The sequence below is a fragment of the Suricata suricatta genome, chromosome 2 (genome assembly GCF_006229205.1).
Source record: "Suricata suricatta isolate VVHF042 chromosome 2, meerkat_22Aug2017_6uvM2_HiC, whole genome shotgun sequence".
NCBI classification, from domain to species: domain Eukaryota; kingdom Metazoa; phylum Chordata; class Mammalia; order Carnivora; family Herpestidae; genus Suricata; species Suricata suricatta.
Window position 1 is genome coordinate 81131189 of NC_043701.1, and position 17240 is coordinate 81148428.

General features: G+C 39.7%; 1 protein-coding gene across 2 annotated transcripts in view; it reads right to left on the minus strand.

Annotated features, from left to right (window-relative positions):
- Nucleotides 1-2110: 2110 nt before the first annotated feature.
- The window catches only part of LOC115282989 (serum paraoxonase/arylesterase 2), a 28929-nt gene continuing 13799 nt past the window's right edge, over nucleotides 2111-17240 (minus strand). The window contains exons 3-9 of one of the 2 annotated variants that reach the window (XM_029929251.1): nucleotides 15358-15413; nucleotides 9930-10095; nucleotides 9268-9394; nucleotides 7074-7274; nucleotides 4430-4511; nucleotides 3562-3690; nucleotides 2111-2925 (exon numbers count right to left, since the gene is read on the minus strand). In XM_029929251.1, coding sequence (XP_029785111.1) covers nucleotides 2767-2925; nucleotides 3562-3690; nucleotides 4430-4511; nucleotides 7074-7274; nucleotides 9268-9394; nucleotides 9930-10095; nucleotides 15358-15413 — 920 coding nt within the window. In that variant the 3' untranslated portion in view covers nucleotides 2111-2766. The remainder of the gene's footprint in view (nucleotides 2926-3561; nucleotides 3691-4429; nucleotides 4512-7073; nucleotides 7275-9267; nucleotides 9395-9929; nucleotides 10096-15357; nucleotides 15414-17240) is intronic. The other variant, XM_029929255.1, reaches the window with a different exon arrangement.

A 17240-nucleotide genomic window follows, 5' to 3' on the forward strand; every position in this document is an offset into this window, starting at 1 on the left:
AGTTCATACTTTGGTGGTGGGTGCTGTTTATTTTTTCATTGCTTTGCCAGATAGACATTCACCAGCCTGGTTAAATTGTGAATCCAGGATGAGATTCAAACTGAGCAAATCGAAGTTTAAAAAAAGGATTAGCCTTAGAGGAGTTATCATAATCCATCCATATATACAATGAGAAAAAAATATTGTATCACAGCTTATATTTAATTTCCCTTGTTCATGTATTAGGGGTTCATGTTCACATTTAGCCCTTGTAAAGGAGCTGGTGTTTTGTGAAAAAACGAAATGATACTGGTCACCGCACAAGATGTCAGATTAAAAAGAATGAAAACACTCACACTCCTTTGGAACCTGGATCCACCTAGTGGTGACATATCCTCATTGCAGTTTCAGGTCTTTTGAATGACAGCTTCTTAATAACCCAATACATGATCACAGTAAGATTACCACATATAAATGCAGCCTTTGTGATTAGAGAAAACAAAATACCTGGCCCACACAGACCAAAATCGGAGTTTATTTTAAAAATTCTCTTTGCATTTCTAAGATAAATAATACATGAGCTTATTCAATTATATTTACTCTTGCCCAAATAAGATTTCTAACAAATACAACAGAAAACAAGTTTACTTTATGCCTACTATATTCTACTTTTCATGCATGTAGATTTTTAGATAGTCACTGTTATCTAAAACATATGCTTCTTGGATCTCTAGTGAACAATATTTAATCTTGCTTTGTTCATCTGTTCACTTATGTTTTTTCTTATGGATAATGAAAAGAATCATTATTTTAGCATGAAATAGTTCCAATATACATGAGTAAGAGACTACTTTAAGATGTAAATAAAAACACAAGTCAAGTAGACAAGGTTAAGACCAAGGTTAAGAATAGTTCCACAGTTTACATTTAAAAGTCATTAAGGGGCACCTGGGTGACTCAGTCAGTTAAGCATCTGACTCTTGATCTCGGCTCAGGTCTTGATCTCACAGTTTGTGAGTTCAATCCCCTCTTCGGGCTCTGCACCCATGGTGCAGAGTTTGCTTGGGATTCTGTCTCTTCTCTCTGCCCCTCCCTGGCATTGGCTTACTCTCTCGCTCTCTTTCTCAAATAAATAAATCAACTTAAAAAAAAGTCATTAAAAGACTCATCAAAAAGCCAAAGTCAACCTGATACCTAAAAAAACCCAGAAGAGGGGCACCTGAGTGGCTGAGTCACAGGTTAAGCGTCCAACTTTGGCTCAGTCCATGATCTCGCAGTTGGTGGGCTTGAGCCCCCTGTTGGGCTCTGTGCCAACAGCATGGAGTCTGGAGACTGCTTCCAATTCTGTGTCTCCCTCTCTCTCTGCCCCTCCCCTGCTCACCACTGTCTCTCTCTGTCTCACAAAAATGAATAAATGTCAAAAAATTTTTTTAAATTAAAAAACCCAGAAGAAACTATACAATAGGCAAGAGAGTAAATAAGGAGATCCCCATTAGTTCCCTGGCAGTAGCCTCCTGTAGTGGGTAACGTTTCTATTTCTTCTTGTAGTGGATTACAGTACAGCCTCGGGCAGCAGAAATAGATGGAGAGTCACCCTCACTGGGAGACGAGCTTGAACATCTGCGAGATGTTAATAGTTATGTAATATCAATACCTACTCCCTCAGGACTGCAATCAGGATTCAATGAGATAATGAAGGTACCATTTTTGGTGCATTATCTGGCAAATTTAAATAATTGGCAAATATTTTGATGATAATGATGCTGACAATGGAAAAAAAAGTATGAGAAGCAAAGTGCCTTGGTAAGCTACAGTGGATAGAAACACATGCAAGTCTGTCTCCAGGGCTTAAGATGATTTTAACAGGACATTCAATGAGTGGAAAGAACTTTCCGATGGGAGGAAGACACCCGTGGCCCTGTCCCTAGCATTGCCAGGACTGACCGTGTGGCCCTGGACAGCTGACTTCAGCTCTCCCAGTGAAGTTCACAGTGGTGTTCAAATGGGGAGGTGCCATGGCCTGCCAGGTGCCAACCTTTTATCTCCTCTTTGTAGGCAGGTGTGCTCCCATTCAGGAAGAGAGCTGATGGAACACTCCATACTCATTGAGAATTCCAGCTGCAATATGAGGTTAATTCTTTGTTCCATTTTATTCAAAGAAAGAGCTTATTTACATTCAGCTTTCAATGGGAGAAATTAACATTGCCATGCCTGCCGATCCCAGGGAAACCCCACAAGGAAGGGGCCACTTTCCCATTCCCCTCCCGAGGACACGCCTTGAGAATCAAACAACAGGCAAAAAACTTGGATGTCAGTTAGCCTTTAATAGAACCCCAACTTGTTAGCAGTAAACAAAGCTGTAAGGAGAAAACAGCCCAATGTTATCTATCAGTAGTTCTGAGCAGTCACAGTGGTCACCCTGTCGGAGCCGAGGTCACTCACATTTTAAGGAAATGCAGTCTACCCTGTATCAGTGGAATGCAAGCTCTGGCAGTTGGAAGGCAGAGAAAGGAGGCTTATTTTGTTCGGTGTGCCCACTTGACTGGAAGCGGCTATTTTCTCTCTCCTTTACTCTGCAGTTTTAAACACTGTCCCTCTTCCTTCTATACCTTTTCTATTAAAAGTGCTATCCAAACTGAAGGGGCCTTTCCTTGCTGAAACAAAAGGAACAGTATGTGTCATACATTTCTGGGTCCATTGTTCATGGTTAAATCCCCACAGATTTAGCAATTCATAGAAAATCAATTGTTAAAAGAAGTTAGCACACTTGTATACCAAAGGTACAATTTAGAGCTCACAATAAAGGGCTCTGTGGTACAAAGTGCCTATGAGCAGCTTCCTATCATACACTGAGGCCACAGAACTTCCCTGGAGAACAGATCCATTGTTGGCATAAACAGTCGTCACGGTAGGCTTCTCAGATAGAATATTCTGGATGCGGAGAACCTATTCAGGGGAAACAAAAGATTAATATAGAACCGCCATACACCCATGTCACTCAATCACCAATAATCCCTGTCTTCCACAATGACACAATGATTAAGAGGACATGCTGTTGAAAACAGCAGTTACCAATCTTTTTAATGTTTAAATGTAAGTACTTTTTTTTAATCTTCAAAGAAAGTACTTTCTTAAACCATTTAGTTGTGCATGCCAACACAGGATTTACTGTTATGACAGTAATTGAGCATTAATGGAAATACTTCCACACCAGTGTGAGTACTTTCACACTACTCTAGCAGGAGCAGAAGTCACGTCATGGGGTGAGCTGACAATAAGCCAGGTATTTGAAATTGCCAGTATACCACACAAGGAGGGCACATGTCTTTATAGAAAATGCCTTTTGACTAGTTTCCACCATAATTTAATACATGAAAAGATTATCTTTCTAAAAGTATTTGAATACATGAAATTCTGCCAATTATTGGCTTAGAGCACTTACAAAGTCACTGCATACATTTATTGAATTATTGGTTTAAAAGAGCTAAACAAACCATCCCTGTGACCGTTTACTGTGCTATTAGTTCAAAAGGACTTGAATAATTAAAGTTGAAAAATTAAGGTTTAAAACATATGAAAAACCTCTGATGACGGAGGATTGTTCGGGTCATAAATGAAGAGCTTCTGGCCATTAGGATGACAGCCTACCAAGATGTCCCCCGAGGAAGGATCGATAGATAAATTATCCACTAGTGTATCCAACTTGAGTACCTTCCAAATGAAAAAATGCCAGTATCTAAATGACATGAGAAACTTGATTAAATAATTTAGGACTAACCTTTCTCTTTACACGTGGGAAAATTATACACAGCTCCCTGCTTCCTCCCTTTTAGCACCAATATTGCTTAAAATAAATTTAATAAACTGGTTTAGAGCCACTTTTCATCTTCCCTGAAATTAAGAAAGTTAGGGCGATAATCAATCTCTCTAAAAAATAGACTCCTTTTCCCTTAAAAGATGCACAATGATCAGTTAGCTCAAGGAACTCATTCAAAGCAAAATCGGAAATTCTTAATCAATCTAAAATATGCGTTGTCAAGCAGGAAGAAAATAATAATGGTGTGGAACCCAATTTCTACCTTCATTTATTATTGAAAGAGCTGACAATGTGCATAAATCTTCATTGCGGAATCCATCTATTAGTCTTTTCAATTGTGGAAACTCTTATTGGAATTCACTGGCTACTATCAGTCCTTCATGGACTGGGCTTTAAATCTGATGCAAATATCACCCCCAACCCTCTGCTGCGTGTAATCACTCAGTCCTTGTAACTGCCGGGGACAGGAGACGTGGCCTGCTTCAGGGAGGAAATATTTAAAAACCCAGAATAGCAACATTGGCCTCATATTCTGTTCTAAGGGAAGTAGTGTTGTAATACACTATAACTATGTAATTACAAACCTTAATAGGGTAATGTCTACTTTATATATGTGAATTATATATATTTTACCTTCAGTTGAGTTAAGTTCATATTAGGGTGTTTTTCCAAAACGTGAATTTCATGAGCCAGAATATCAGCAACGTAGATGTACCTTCACAGAAAGCACACACCAGTTAGGGGTCTGAGTGTACATAGAGCTTCGTTACGACAGTCTGGAAGAAGAGGTCTTAATAACCTGCCAAGAAGTTAATCAATGATGGGCCCTCAAGGACTGCTTGATAAAGGTCAATTTTTATTTAAAAAATAAGCTTTCAAAATCAATTCATTGTTGCTACAAACAATCATGGAATTACTCAAATTATTTTTAAAAGGTTTGTAAGGGGAAAAATAATATAGGACATGATCTTGAATATCTGTGATATCTGCCGCCGAACGGACAACAAATGTTTGATTTCCAGAAAAAAGCTTTTATATTCCATAATATAACTTGATATTTCTAGGTGTCATTTTCATGTAGAAATACACAGGACAGGACACACTTTATTATTTATTAATAGTCATTCACATTTGACAAAATATTTATTAGCATATTGAGGATTTTAAGAGTAAGAGAGGCGTGTCTATTCAGAGCAATCCGTCTACATCTAAGGACGGTGAATTAATGGACTCCTTTACGGTAATTTTACTCGTTGAATTGACTATTCCGTGGCAACTGTTCTATTGAGCAATTATCTTGTGTGAAGCCATGAACTCAGTATTGTGACACACATAAAGAAGAGGCAGCCTTTTCCTAAAAAGTCCATAGTGTGCTGGGATGATCAGACTGGTTTATCCACATTAAACAAATAATATAGCATGACTGGTACCATGAAAAATCCTTCAGGTCTAGAGACTGAAGAAATATCTAACTCCTGAGAACACAGGCTTCACAAAGGAAACACAACTGCAGTGGGTATGGAAGGAGAGACTGGATTTGAGGAAATACGGAAAAGCACTTTCTAGGCAGAAAACACGTGAGCAAAGGCACTGGGGCAAGAAGGAGAGAGGCATATTTGCAAAATAATGAGTTCTTTGTCTAAAGCTGGCTAAGTATGAAAACGGTCAAAAAGGGAAATTGAAGCTCGCCTATTAAAGAAAGTCCAACCCTTTAGCTTGCCTTGATTTGATAAGCAATTGGGTCCCAAAGAATTTTTAGAATAACAAAGCGGCATAATAACAAATGGTCAGTTCCATTCAGCAAATACTACACACTTGCTCTGCACCTGGCAGTGCTCAGCAGGAGAAGTCAAAGAGAAAGCACACAGAGCTCCCTCTCTTGGAGGGCCTCAAAGGCTAGCGGGACACAGAACAACAAAACTAACAACAATGCAAAAAATGGAAGTGGACTGAAAACAAGTTGGAAGAAAGTCTAACACGCTAGCCCGAGAGGCTGACGACCTAACCCAGGCAGGTGTGGGAGGGAAAGAAAAGGGGACTCGAATGAAGGCAGAAGGCCCCGTGGATCGGAAGGTGAAAGAGAAGGAGCTGAGCTGAGTCGTCTTTCATTACTATTGTTTTTAGCCAGGGTGCTGGAAAGTTTCATTCCCTCCTAACTGAAAGATGAGAGTTGGGGAGAACAACAGATTTGGCAGGAGAGTTACAGACAATTTAAATGACTCCACATTCATTTTCTGTAATCAACAAAAAAGTAGAAAATCATGAAATATGACATTTAGTTGTCAAGAAATGCCAAATTTCTTTCCTGTTATATTTGTAGTCATTAAATTGTTCAGTGTGCTCAGGCAGTAAAAGGGAAAGTTAATAAAGCTGAATATCCTTTCTGTATGCCATGGTTGGACATATAGAAATAGTGAGATAACTCGGGAGGAGGGCAATTTGGCAACATCTATACAAGGTAACATTTAAAGGGGTCACTCCTTGAGTAAGTGGTTCTATTCTGAGGGGTTTGTTCTACCCAAACACTTGCACAAATGTGCAAAGAGGAAGCGTTCACAGCATGACATTGAGCCAGGGCACAGCTGGCATTTGAACCCAGTTCTCTGGATCATCCCCAAACCCGAAGGTGGATTCTGCTGTAATGCTTCCCTTAGGGGGCTGTTCCTTAAAAATATATGGAGGAATGCTGACAAAGTGAAGCCTGCTTGGGATTCTCTCTCCCTCTCTCTCTGCCCCTCTCCCACTCATGCTTGCTCTCTCCTTCTCTCTCAAAATACATAAGTAAACTATAAAAATATTTTTTAAAATATCTGGAGAAGTTTCAGTGGTAAATGAGAAATATAAATAGTTTTCATTTTAAAAAAACAAGAACCCACCTACATACTCATTAACAGATAATTGATTAAATTAGTTTAGGGTCATGGCTATAGTGGGATAATAGGCAGCCAATAAAACAAAGACATATTTATTTAAAGGAAACACCTACCTCATACTTTAATATGTATATGTAAATATGGTCCCACTTCATAAAAATTTACATTTATAAAATTAAATTCTACAATGATACATACCTAAATTTAGATATTGTATGTAAACACATAATATACACATGTGTACATATATACATATATACACACACACACACACACATATATATACCATAGACCAAAATAATATCAAGAAAGCTTTTTACACTAGAAAAAAAAGTGCAAAGTGAAGAATTTGGCCCAGCATCATGACTAAGGAGAAATAAAGATACTCTTATAAAGAATCATACTTTTTATCAGGTGAAATATTGATCCCGTTTGCTGCATCAAATCCTTCCGCTACCACTTTAACTTCATTTGGACTGTAGTAAACAACATTTGCCCAGTGTAAGTTGAAGTATGTTTCCAAATACTTTAAGAAAGGATCAGAGAAATAGTGGTCATTGGTGGCATAGAAATGTGCTGGTCCGACAGCTATGATATCATTCACACTGAAAGAGAAAAAATAATGTGTGAGAGAACATAAAAAGCCAGTTGGTCTCCACATTAAAGATTAAATCTCTAAAAGGCATACACAATATGTGCTTTAAATTTTTTGGTCAAAGCCTTCCCAGGAAAAGCTCAGCTAAAATCACACGGCTGTCGTCCTGTGCAATCTACCATAATATCATTTTTTCAGAGAAGAGTTTGTATGATAACAGGTAATTAGAAGACAGGTCATTTAGCAATTATGGCAGGACTATTATAAAAGAAAAGAGAACTTGGTGCCAACAGGGTATGTTTTTTTGACAGCAAGAAATGTAGGGTTTAACAACAGTAAGAAAGGTTACGGCTGTCCAGAGTACGGAGCTGGGTAGAACCTCACTGGTTGGTGAGCCGCTTAGGCCGTCAGTAACATTTACCTCGCTTCCATTTACTCAGTGGCTGGATTTTCCTGAGCATCTCTGCTTAGTGATTATTCAAAGTAAAGGCCGACTGTTCAATTTCTACCTGACTCACAAAGCCGACCTGCCGAGACTGAGTGGCAAAAATTTCTGAAAGAGCTGCTTTCTTCTTTGTTAAATGGAAAACAGAGCTACAGAGAAGGTGGGTCCCCTCTTTCTGAAAGAGCCCCGAGCTACAGAGGCTGCCTGGACAGTATTCATGCTCCCATTTATACGGAGGTGCATCTTTATTTTATTTTATTTTTTATTTAATAGTTTATTGTCAAATTGGTTTCCATATAACATCCAGTGCTTCTTCCCACAAGTGCCCCCCACCATGACCATCACCCCCTTCCTCCCTCCCCCTTCAGTCCATGGTTTGTTTTCAGTATTCAGTAGTTTCTCATGATTTGTGTCCCTCACTCTCCCCAGCTCTCTTTCCCCCTTCTTCTCCCTATGGTCTTGTTAGGTTTCTCCTGTAAGACCTATGAGTGCAAACATATGGTATCTGTCCTTCTCTGCCTGACTTATTGCGCTTAGCATGACACCCTCGAGGTCCATCCACCTTGCTACAAATGGCCAGATTTCATTCTTTCTCATTGCCATGTAATACTCCATTGTATGTATATACCACATCTGCTTGATCCACTCATCAGGTGATAGACATTTAGGCTTTTTCCATGATTTGGCTATTGTTGATATTGCTGCTATGAACATTGGGGTACACGTGCCCCTATGCATCAGCACTTCTGTATCTCTTGGGTAAATCCCTTAGCAGGACTATTGCTGGGTCATAAGGAAGTTCTATCGATAGTTTTTTGAGGAACCTCCACACTGTTTTCCAGAGCGGCTGCACCAGTTTACAGTCCCACCAACAGTGTAGGAGGGTGCCTGTTTCTCCACATCGGAGGTGCATTTTTAGAAGAACGATTGGAAGTTCCATGCCTAAGTCCCAGATAGGGATGGAGAAATTAAAAATATTCATCAAGTTCAGATGTAAAAGAAGCAGTAGGCTAATGCAAGCTGCGTTGGGATGATACACATGATTCTCTTTTGGCCACATTATCAACTGGCTGTATCTTCGGGAAGGAGGAGTGACGCATTCCAGTTCGAATGCCTCCGATTCTGCGCAGCCATTAGCCCACGGCTACCACTACCCTGTGAAATCACTTTGTATCAGTACCATACAAAGCACACAGACTTCATTTAAAGCAGGTCAAGCCTCCTTGTCAGGACAAGTCTTGGTATTTGGATGACAAGTCATCTGAAATGGAAGGTGACAGCAGGAAAAACAGGTAGGTTTGTCTTCTACTCCCAAGGGGGCCCTGAAGAGGATCTGCTATGTAATCCAGTGTTTTATCATTTCTCAAGGGAGTCCTCACAGAACCCTGGTTATTATGAGTGCCAATGACTTTCCCTGCTCTATAAGGAAGCTACACACGCACACCCGTGTATGTATATATACATGTATTTTACCTCTTCTCAAGGCTGAGAAGACCATCATGGGGAATATAGAGAGACGCCAGAGATAAATCGGAGAATGAACAAAAGGACTGAGTACCTTGGAAGAAGTTCATGTTTGATTGTTTTTAGATGCAAAAGAGAATTTTCTTCTTCTTCAAATTTAAAAATTTCCACTGTATTCTTGAATTCTGGGTGGTTTACAACAAAGAGGTAAACTGTGTCATCTAAAGAATTGAAAGAACAAAGTTAATTTACAAGACATAACCATAGGACCTCTGGGCAGACACTGACATTTAAATACCACAGGCGAGGAAAGGTTGAATGTATAAACTGTTAGACGACCTAACAGATCATTCTTCTTCCCTTCTTTCTCATCACCGTCTGGCTGGTGTTATTTCTGATCGTTGGTCCCCTGACCTTTAAGAAAGAGTGCTTCCCACTCCATATACAGAATTCATGAATAATCTGTTTATAGTTTAATTCAGAAATATAGTTCTCTTTTAATGCAATAATCATAGGTCTGTGAAAAAGGTTATGAAATCTAAACATTCTCTCAGGTGTTAACTGTCAGAAATTTCAAATATAGCCTAAGTTACTGCTAGCTGGAGAGGCGAATGATCAACTTACTTGTATGAAGAATACAGAAATAATTCATGAGTTAACTGTCCTTCTCTAACTATAGATATGATCCAAATTATTTTCCACAGCAATTTGCAAACCATGATAGTTTCTTAATGTGAGTGGCTCATCAGCTCTTACCGTGGTCTATGAAAGTGCTAATACCATGTGGATTAAATGAAGCCAAATTGAACCCTCGGCTGATTCTTAATTCCAGCGCCCTCGGGTTTTCTTCTTTGAGATCCATCATTAGTATCCCTCCAGGCTTATCTGGGGAAAAGCTGTGGAGTCCTGGACATTTTAAACCCTTTCAAAACAGAGGAAAAAGTTAAATATAGAGGCTTAAATGTGTTTATGGGCCAAAATGGGCAGTATAAATAAAAGATAAACAGATCCTTTGGTTAAAGTTGGTAGCCCTAAAGCTACAGACAGCAAGAAAGCAGAGAGGAAACAATAGAAAAAATAGGAACTGGGGGCTAGTGAGCTGCAAGATCAACAAGAAATGATTTTTCTGAGTTGAGGCACAAGATTAGGGGTATAGTTCCTTAAAAGAATACCCAGAAGGTTGGTGTCCTGGGAGATACCAGAGCTGAGGGTGGGGAGACGTGAAAGATTATATATGGACTGAAATCTTGGTGAATGGTTTCAGTCACACTTAAACCTGTCTCACACCCCAGATCCAATCCGTCAGGAAATGCTATGGACTTTAACTTAAAAATGTATCCCTTCATAAGGATGGGAACATTCCTTCCGACCTTTTCCATGACTGCCCTGGCCCACACGACCACCACAATTGTGGCACTAGCCTCACAACTGCCCTTTCTGCTTTTTTCTGGCTTTTCCCTCTGGAAGACTGGGCTCCCATCAGCATCCAAATTAGGTCAGATCATGTCACGCCTCTGATCAAAACTCCATCTCATTCAGATTAAAAAGTGGAAGTTCTTATGATTTACTAAAGAACCTATATGATCTGCCCTGCTCACCCTCCTGCACCTTCCCTGACCCCAAATCATCTAGGTCTTTACCCCCATCTCCTATTGGCCTCTGGCCTCTGCTTCCCTGATGGTCTTCAAACAAACCAGGCATGTTCTCGCCTCAGGGCCTGTATATCCTTTGCTCCCTCTGCCAGAGAACGCTCCCCACCTCCCCACCCCCACCAGATACCTAGGGCTCCTAGTTTCTTTATCTCTATGTCAAACGTCACTGCCATTTGACACGGATGCATTTTTACACATACATAAGTGGCAGCCCGACCACACCCTCACCTGTCCCTCTCCACCGCCCCGCCTTCCTTTATTTCTTGTGAAAGTACTACCACCATCTGATGCTGAGAAGGAGCCAGGGCTTTGCCTCCTTTGTTTGCCTCTAGATGCCAGGGACCAGAGCAGTGCCTGGCATAGAGTCTGTCCTTTTCCCACTGATTGCAACTCTCACCTTTATCATGTACTAGATTCCTGTTTATATATTGATCTGTTTGGGGGACTCATGCCTATTCCTGTACCAATATACCACTTTTTAACTCTATAGCTTGATTTATAAGATACATATATACATGACCCTATATATATGTATGTATACACACACACACACACACACACACACACACACACACACAGCCAATATGTTTATAATGAGTCCCCATATCCCACATTTCATTGTTTTAGCTTCACAAAATAGTCTTAAACATTTCTGCTCATTTCTTTTTCCATATATATTTTGAAAATTAAGTTGCTGTTCTGAATGGAACATTGTTATTTTTATTTTTATGACTATTACATTTTCTATTTGGTTTTTCCTAGTGCATGGGAAAGCCAGGGAGTTTTACATGTTCATTCTGAATAGTCTGATGCAACCATTTCACTGAACTCTCTCCTCCCTCAGGTTGAACAGTCTATTAGTTGAATCTCCTGGATTTTTTAAAAAGCAGGTAATGACGATGTCTGAAAATCATGGCAGTTTTGACTTTTTTTTATACCTCATACTTTTTTTTTTCCTTGTATTATTGTGTTATTAAGAACTCTAGTGGAGGGGCACCTGGGTGACTCAGTCAGTTAAGCATCCACTCTTGATTTCAGCCCAGATCATGATCTCACAGTTTGTGAGTTCAAGCCCCACAGGCTCTGCGCTGACAGCACAGAACCTGCTTGGGATTCTCTCTCTCTCTCCTCTCTCTCTCTCTCTCTCTCTCTCTCTCTCTCTCTGCCTCTACCCCACTTATGTGTGCTCTCTCTCCAAGTAAATAAACTTAAAAATTTTGTTTTAAATTTTAAAAAATAATAAAAAGAGCTCTAGTAGATGCTGATGGTCACAGTATTTGGGGGCATTGTCTCTCTGCATGGAAAGCTGCACTAGTGGTAATGTTGCACCACTCAGAATGATGTCTGCCTTAGGTTTCAGAGAAATTACCTTCTATTTCTAGTTTTCTAGGATCTTTCAGTCAGAAATGAAATTTGAATTCTCATTCAGTGTTTTCTCAGGACTCACTGAAATGACCTAGGTCTTTTCTTTTTCAAACCTTTTCAGTCAAATTTAAAAGAGTATACAAAAATTAAGTCTCACTGTGTATACAAAATTGAACATACCAGAAATTCTCCCCAATTAAAAAAAAATATCAAAATGCTCTAACCTCAGGCTGGCGGGCTCAGTAAGCAGAAAACAGGAATTGTACTATTGTTAGTGTCACTTTTTCAGATCGCTGTCCCATAAACAGGAGCATGACTTCGATGCACAGAAACCAGGGATGGTAATAACTATTCATGATTATTTTAATATTCCACATCATATAAATCCGTTTCTCTAATCTCTTTAAAAGTTTTATTTATTTTTACTTGTAGCAACATATACATACCAAAATTTACCACCTCTACCATTTTAAGTGTAGAGTTCAGCAGTGTTAAGTACACTCGCATTGTCATTTAAATCTTTTTTGGTGTTCTAGTCCGTGTCATGCAATTCTCCAGTGAGGGTGATGTGGGGCTGGAGGTAACCCTCACACCGAAGCTGTGGGAAGCATGGAACAGGACGGGCAGATGGGCTAACACGCTGGAGGAAGAACAGACAGCTGCCACAGCTCTAACAGAAGGGACACGTTTCTCGTTTAGAAAGACGTGCCTTCTGGGAACTAGTAGCGACAAGGCTGAGTAATTTAAAAAACAGCAGCACAATAAACTATATTTTTAAAAAAGCAGTAAAGTGGGATTATTTCTAAATTTGAAAAAAATCAGAGACAGTCATATAACCAAGGAAGGACAAAAAAGCTGAAGAAATTCCATCGACGTGCCTGCAAGATCATTCTGACTGTTCTCAGCCCCTCTGTGAAAATGGCTATAGATTTACGTGCCTGGAGACCTCAATCCTCCTAATTCAGATTTATTCCTATGGTGGCTGAGATCTTGAAACAAGTGAGTTCCGGATTACACAAACCTCTGAGAACACCTCCTTTGTAAACAATAACAACAACAAAACCCAAAAAAACAAAAAGGAAAAAAAAATCACACACACACACACCAGCAAGTGGTTTCTATTTTCCTCAGGAGTTTTGCACCTGTCGTTATGAATAATTTTGAGGAGGAATCCCAGTGTTTTCTTCTAAGCCTATAGACATATGTGCGAGCATGTGCTTCCAAACAAACAACCCAGAGACCTACTAGAAATATCATTTTACTCATTCTGTGTAGGTAATTAAATAAAGCTTTTCTTTTGAAAGTGTATTTTTTAAATTTCATACAAATATGAGTGTTTCTGCAAAGCCTACAAGGTTTCTTTTTTCCCTCAGTGGTAACACCCAGCTGCTCAGTCTTTCACCTAAAAATCATCAGGAAGCTGAAGAGTGTTCAAACCCTTATTCTCCTCTAAGCCAAGTCCTCCCAGTTTTGCCATACATCTCACCACCTGTTTCATTAGTGCTGTGACTCTTTGAAAGTCCCTCTATGGTTTACACGTCGGAGTCTCAGAGCCTGCAAACGATGGGTGCTGAGAGGGAACAGAATCATTACAGGCACCTTCAAAGTCTGATACGATTTGGGGTGCCTGGGTGGCTCAGTCCATTAAGCAGTCGAGTTCGGCTCAGGTTCAATCTCATGGTTTGTGGGTTCGAGTCCCCCGTCAGGCTCTGTGCTGACAGCTCAGAGCCCAGAGCTTACTTGGGATTCTGTGTCTCCCTCTCTCTCTGCCCCTCACCCTCTCTCTCTCTCTCTCTCTCTCTCTCTTTCTCTCTCTCTCTCTCTCTCTCTCCCCCCCTCCTCAGGGAAGAAAGGTGATCAGAACTCCCTTATCTCTCACTTAAGTTTTCCATTTAGAAGCTAATGGTGAAGGCCAGCACAGAGTCAATTTTAAAATCTTTCTACTGTATGCCCAGAAGAGTGACTATTTTTCATCTTCTAAGAATTAAGGCAAAAGTGAAGGGTATAAATAAACTTAGTTAATGATTTTCCACTTATGAGAGGCTATTCAAAGGGAAAAAGAAAGAAAGAAAAAAAAGCCTTGGTCTGGGAAAGTTGGTATACTGTTTGAAAATAAACAATAACAGCAAGAATATGAGCTTTAAATGGAGGATCAAAGGGAAAGAAAGACAGATGCTACATTTATTTTATTTTTTTTAATGTGTATTTATTTTTGAGAGAGAGACAGAGCGTGAGTGAGGAAGGGGCAGAGAGAGAGAGGAGACACAGAATCTGAAGCAGGCTCCAGGCTCTGAGTTGTCAGCACAGAGCCCGATGCGAGGCTTTAACTCACAGACCATGAGATCATGATCTGAGCCGAAGCTGGACACTTAACCGACTGAGCCACCCAGGCGCCCCAATAGATGCTATATCATAAAAGACTATAATGTAGGAGCTCCTGGGTGGTTCAGTTGGTTAAGCTTCTGACTTCAGCTCAGGTCATGATCTCACAGTTGGTGGGTTCAAGCCCCGTGTCAGGCTCTGCACTGATAGCTCAGAGCCTGCTACAGATTCTGTGTCTCCCTCTATCTCTGCCCATCCCCACCTCTCTCTCTCTCTCTCAAAATAAATAAACATAATAAAATTTTCTTTAAAAAGGGGTCACTTGGGTGGCTCAGTCAGTTGAGTGTCTGACTTCGGCTGAGGTCATGATCTCACAGATTGTGAGTTTGAGCCCTGTGTCGGGCTCTGTGCTGACATCTCAGAGCCTGGAGCCTGCTTCAGGTTCTGTGTCTTCCTCTCTCTCTCTCTGCCCCTCCCTGACTCACAGTCTATCTCTCAAAAATAAATAAATGTTAAAAAATGTTTAAAAAATAAAAGAATATAATGTAGTATGGAATATCTATAATAATGCCCCAAATATCTTTTTTAATAACAAACTTTTGAAACACAGATTGCACTGGAATATTTTAGTGCAATGCAGTAGGCACGTAAAGAGCAGTTAATCAACTGGCAAAGACTTGTTTATCTCCACATTTGGATAAGTTTGAAGACATTTTACAAAACCTCGTTTACATGGTTTTTGTTCAAAACATTTTTGAAAGTGAGGAATTAGAAAAACAAGTTACTGTCCTGTAGGTCTCATCAAACTCTCTTGTACCTCCTCCACTGAGCCTGGGGATACTCACCACACTAAAGAAAGCCAGACCATTGGGAAGTATGTCAATATCATCTGCGCCAGCTTCTGCAAGTCCAAGAACAGATGAATGTTATGTTCAAAATCCATTATTTGTTAGCTATAGCATAATGGGGACTTTCTTTTCTTTATCAGTGCCTGAATTTTTAGGAATAGTTCCAATTTATTTCTGAGGAAGCATTCTCTTTCATACACATCCGTCGAAATCCCTTCTTGCAGTGAAACTCTAACTTTAACTGTTAGATACTGTATGTTTACTCAAATCAAAGTCAAGTCATCACCACATTTCCAGCTATAATACAGAAGAAGTTGGCATCTGTACACTCTTATGATAAACATCCAGATGTCTGTGCAAAAGTAATTGACATCAGGGGAATATTACTTTCAGAATGCAGGGCTCATAGTCATTTAACCATGCAAATATCCTTGTCCCTTCTCTGCTCATTCAATCTGAAGCAAACACAGACATTTCTCTCAGTAACAGAGATAAAACACTTGGGATCATATATTCCCTCTTTTAAAAACAATGTCTGCTTGTTCTCAAAAGCAAAGAAAGCTTTCCATTTAATCTTTAAATTTAGGCTTTAAACTATAGAAAACAACTAGCAAAAGAAAATTAATGAAAAATACCAGGCACCTAAGCCAGTTGAATCTTCTAACACTTGTCTCTGAGCGAGCTACAATTACTATTGATTGTTTATTGATTGTCTGCAGTGCACTCCACACAGCACAGCAAATAATTAGACATAAGACTTTCCCAGTGGTCTCACTGTGTAAACTCAGCAGACAGATAATAGACCCAAACACAAGAAAAGAGGAATAAAAATGGCTTAGATTAAGCCAAATCATGACACATTCTTTGAGTCCACAAAATCCAATCTTCCCCTTTAAGACCTCTCCAAAGGATTTCTCCATGATTATTTCTAGGTTGTCAAAAACAGCATCTACGCAGCCATTTTGGTTTTGGTTCATGAGTTTGCATTTGGCCAGTGGCCTCCAGTGTCGCTGGTTCTATCATAGTGGAGAAAAGCAAAAGAAAATAACAACGCCAAGAACTTCACTTTGTAAAGATGACTGTGATCATGAATGCATGCAATGCCTGGTCCATGGCAAGAAGATATATATATATATAAATGCTTAAGCATGGTATGGTGGAGAAGTTCTTAGCCAGGGTCTGTGGATTCCTAAGGAGCCACAAATAGGTTTCAGAATCTATGAAGTTACTGAAATTCTATGCAATACAAAATGTCATCTGTGTGTACGGCTGAGAAATGCTATGACAAGGATCCTTGACTTTCAGCAGGTTGAAGAAAAGGCCTGTAATACCCCGAAGGTAAGAATCACTAGACTCTAGTCCCAGGGTGGTTCTCAGCTGGTAATGAGCAGGACCGGGCACTCTCCACCACATGTATGTATGTACATGCAACCACAAACATACAAACACACATACCCACATGCACCTGTCAGTCCAAGTTTTCCTTTCTAGACCCATTTAGTAGGAAGTCAATTAAATGTGTTGTTCCTGAAAAATTACTTGAAATAATTTCAATGTGTACTTGCTTATACAACATAGAACAAGAAAAGATGCATAAAAAAAGTTAACATTGTTTCTGTGGGTGGTAGGATTATGAGTGATTTTCATTTCTTCCGAATACTTTTCTTTGGTTGAAATTTTCTACAAATAATAGTATTGTTTTAGTAATCAAGATAAGAACAATGTTTCTAAAAGGTATTTTGAGAGGGAATGACATATGGTCATTTGTAGGAAAGTGGATGGACCTTGAGAGTGTCATGCTAAGTGAAATAAGTCAGGCAGAGAAGGACAGAAACCATATGTTCGCACTCATAGGTCTAACAGGAAATTTTCAGAATGAT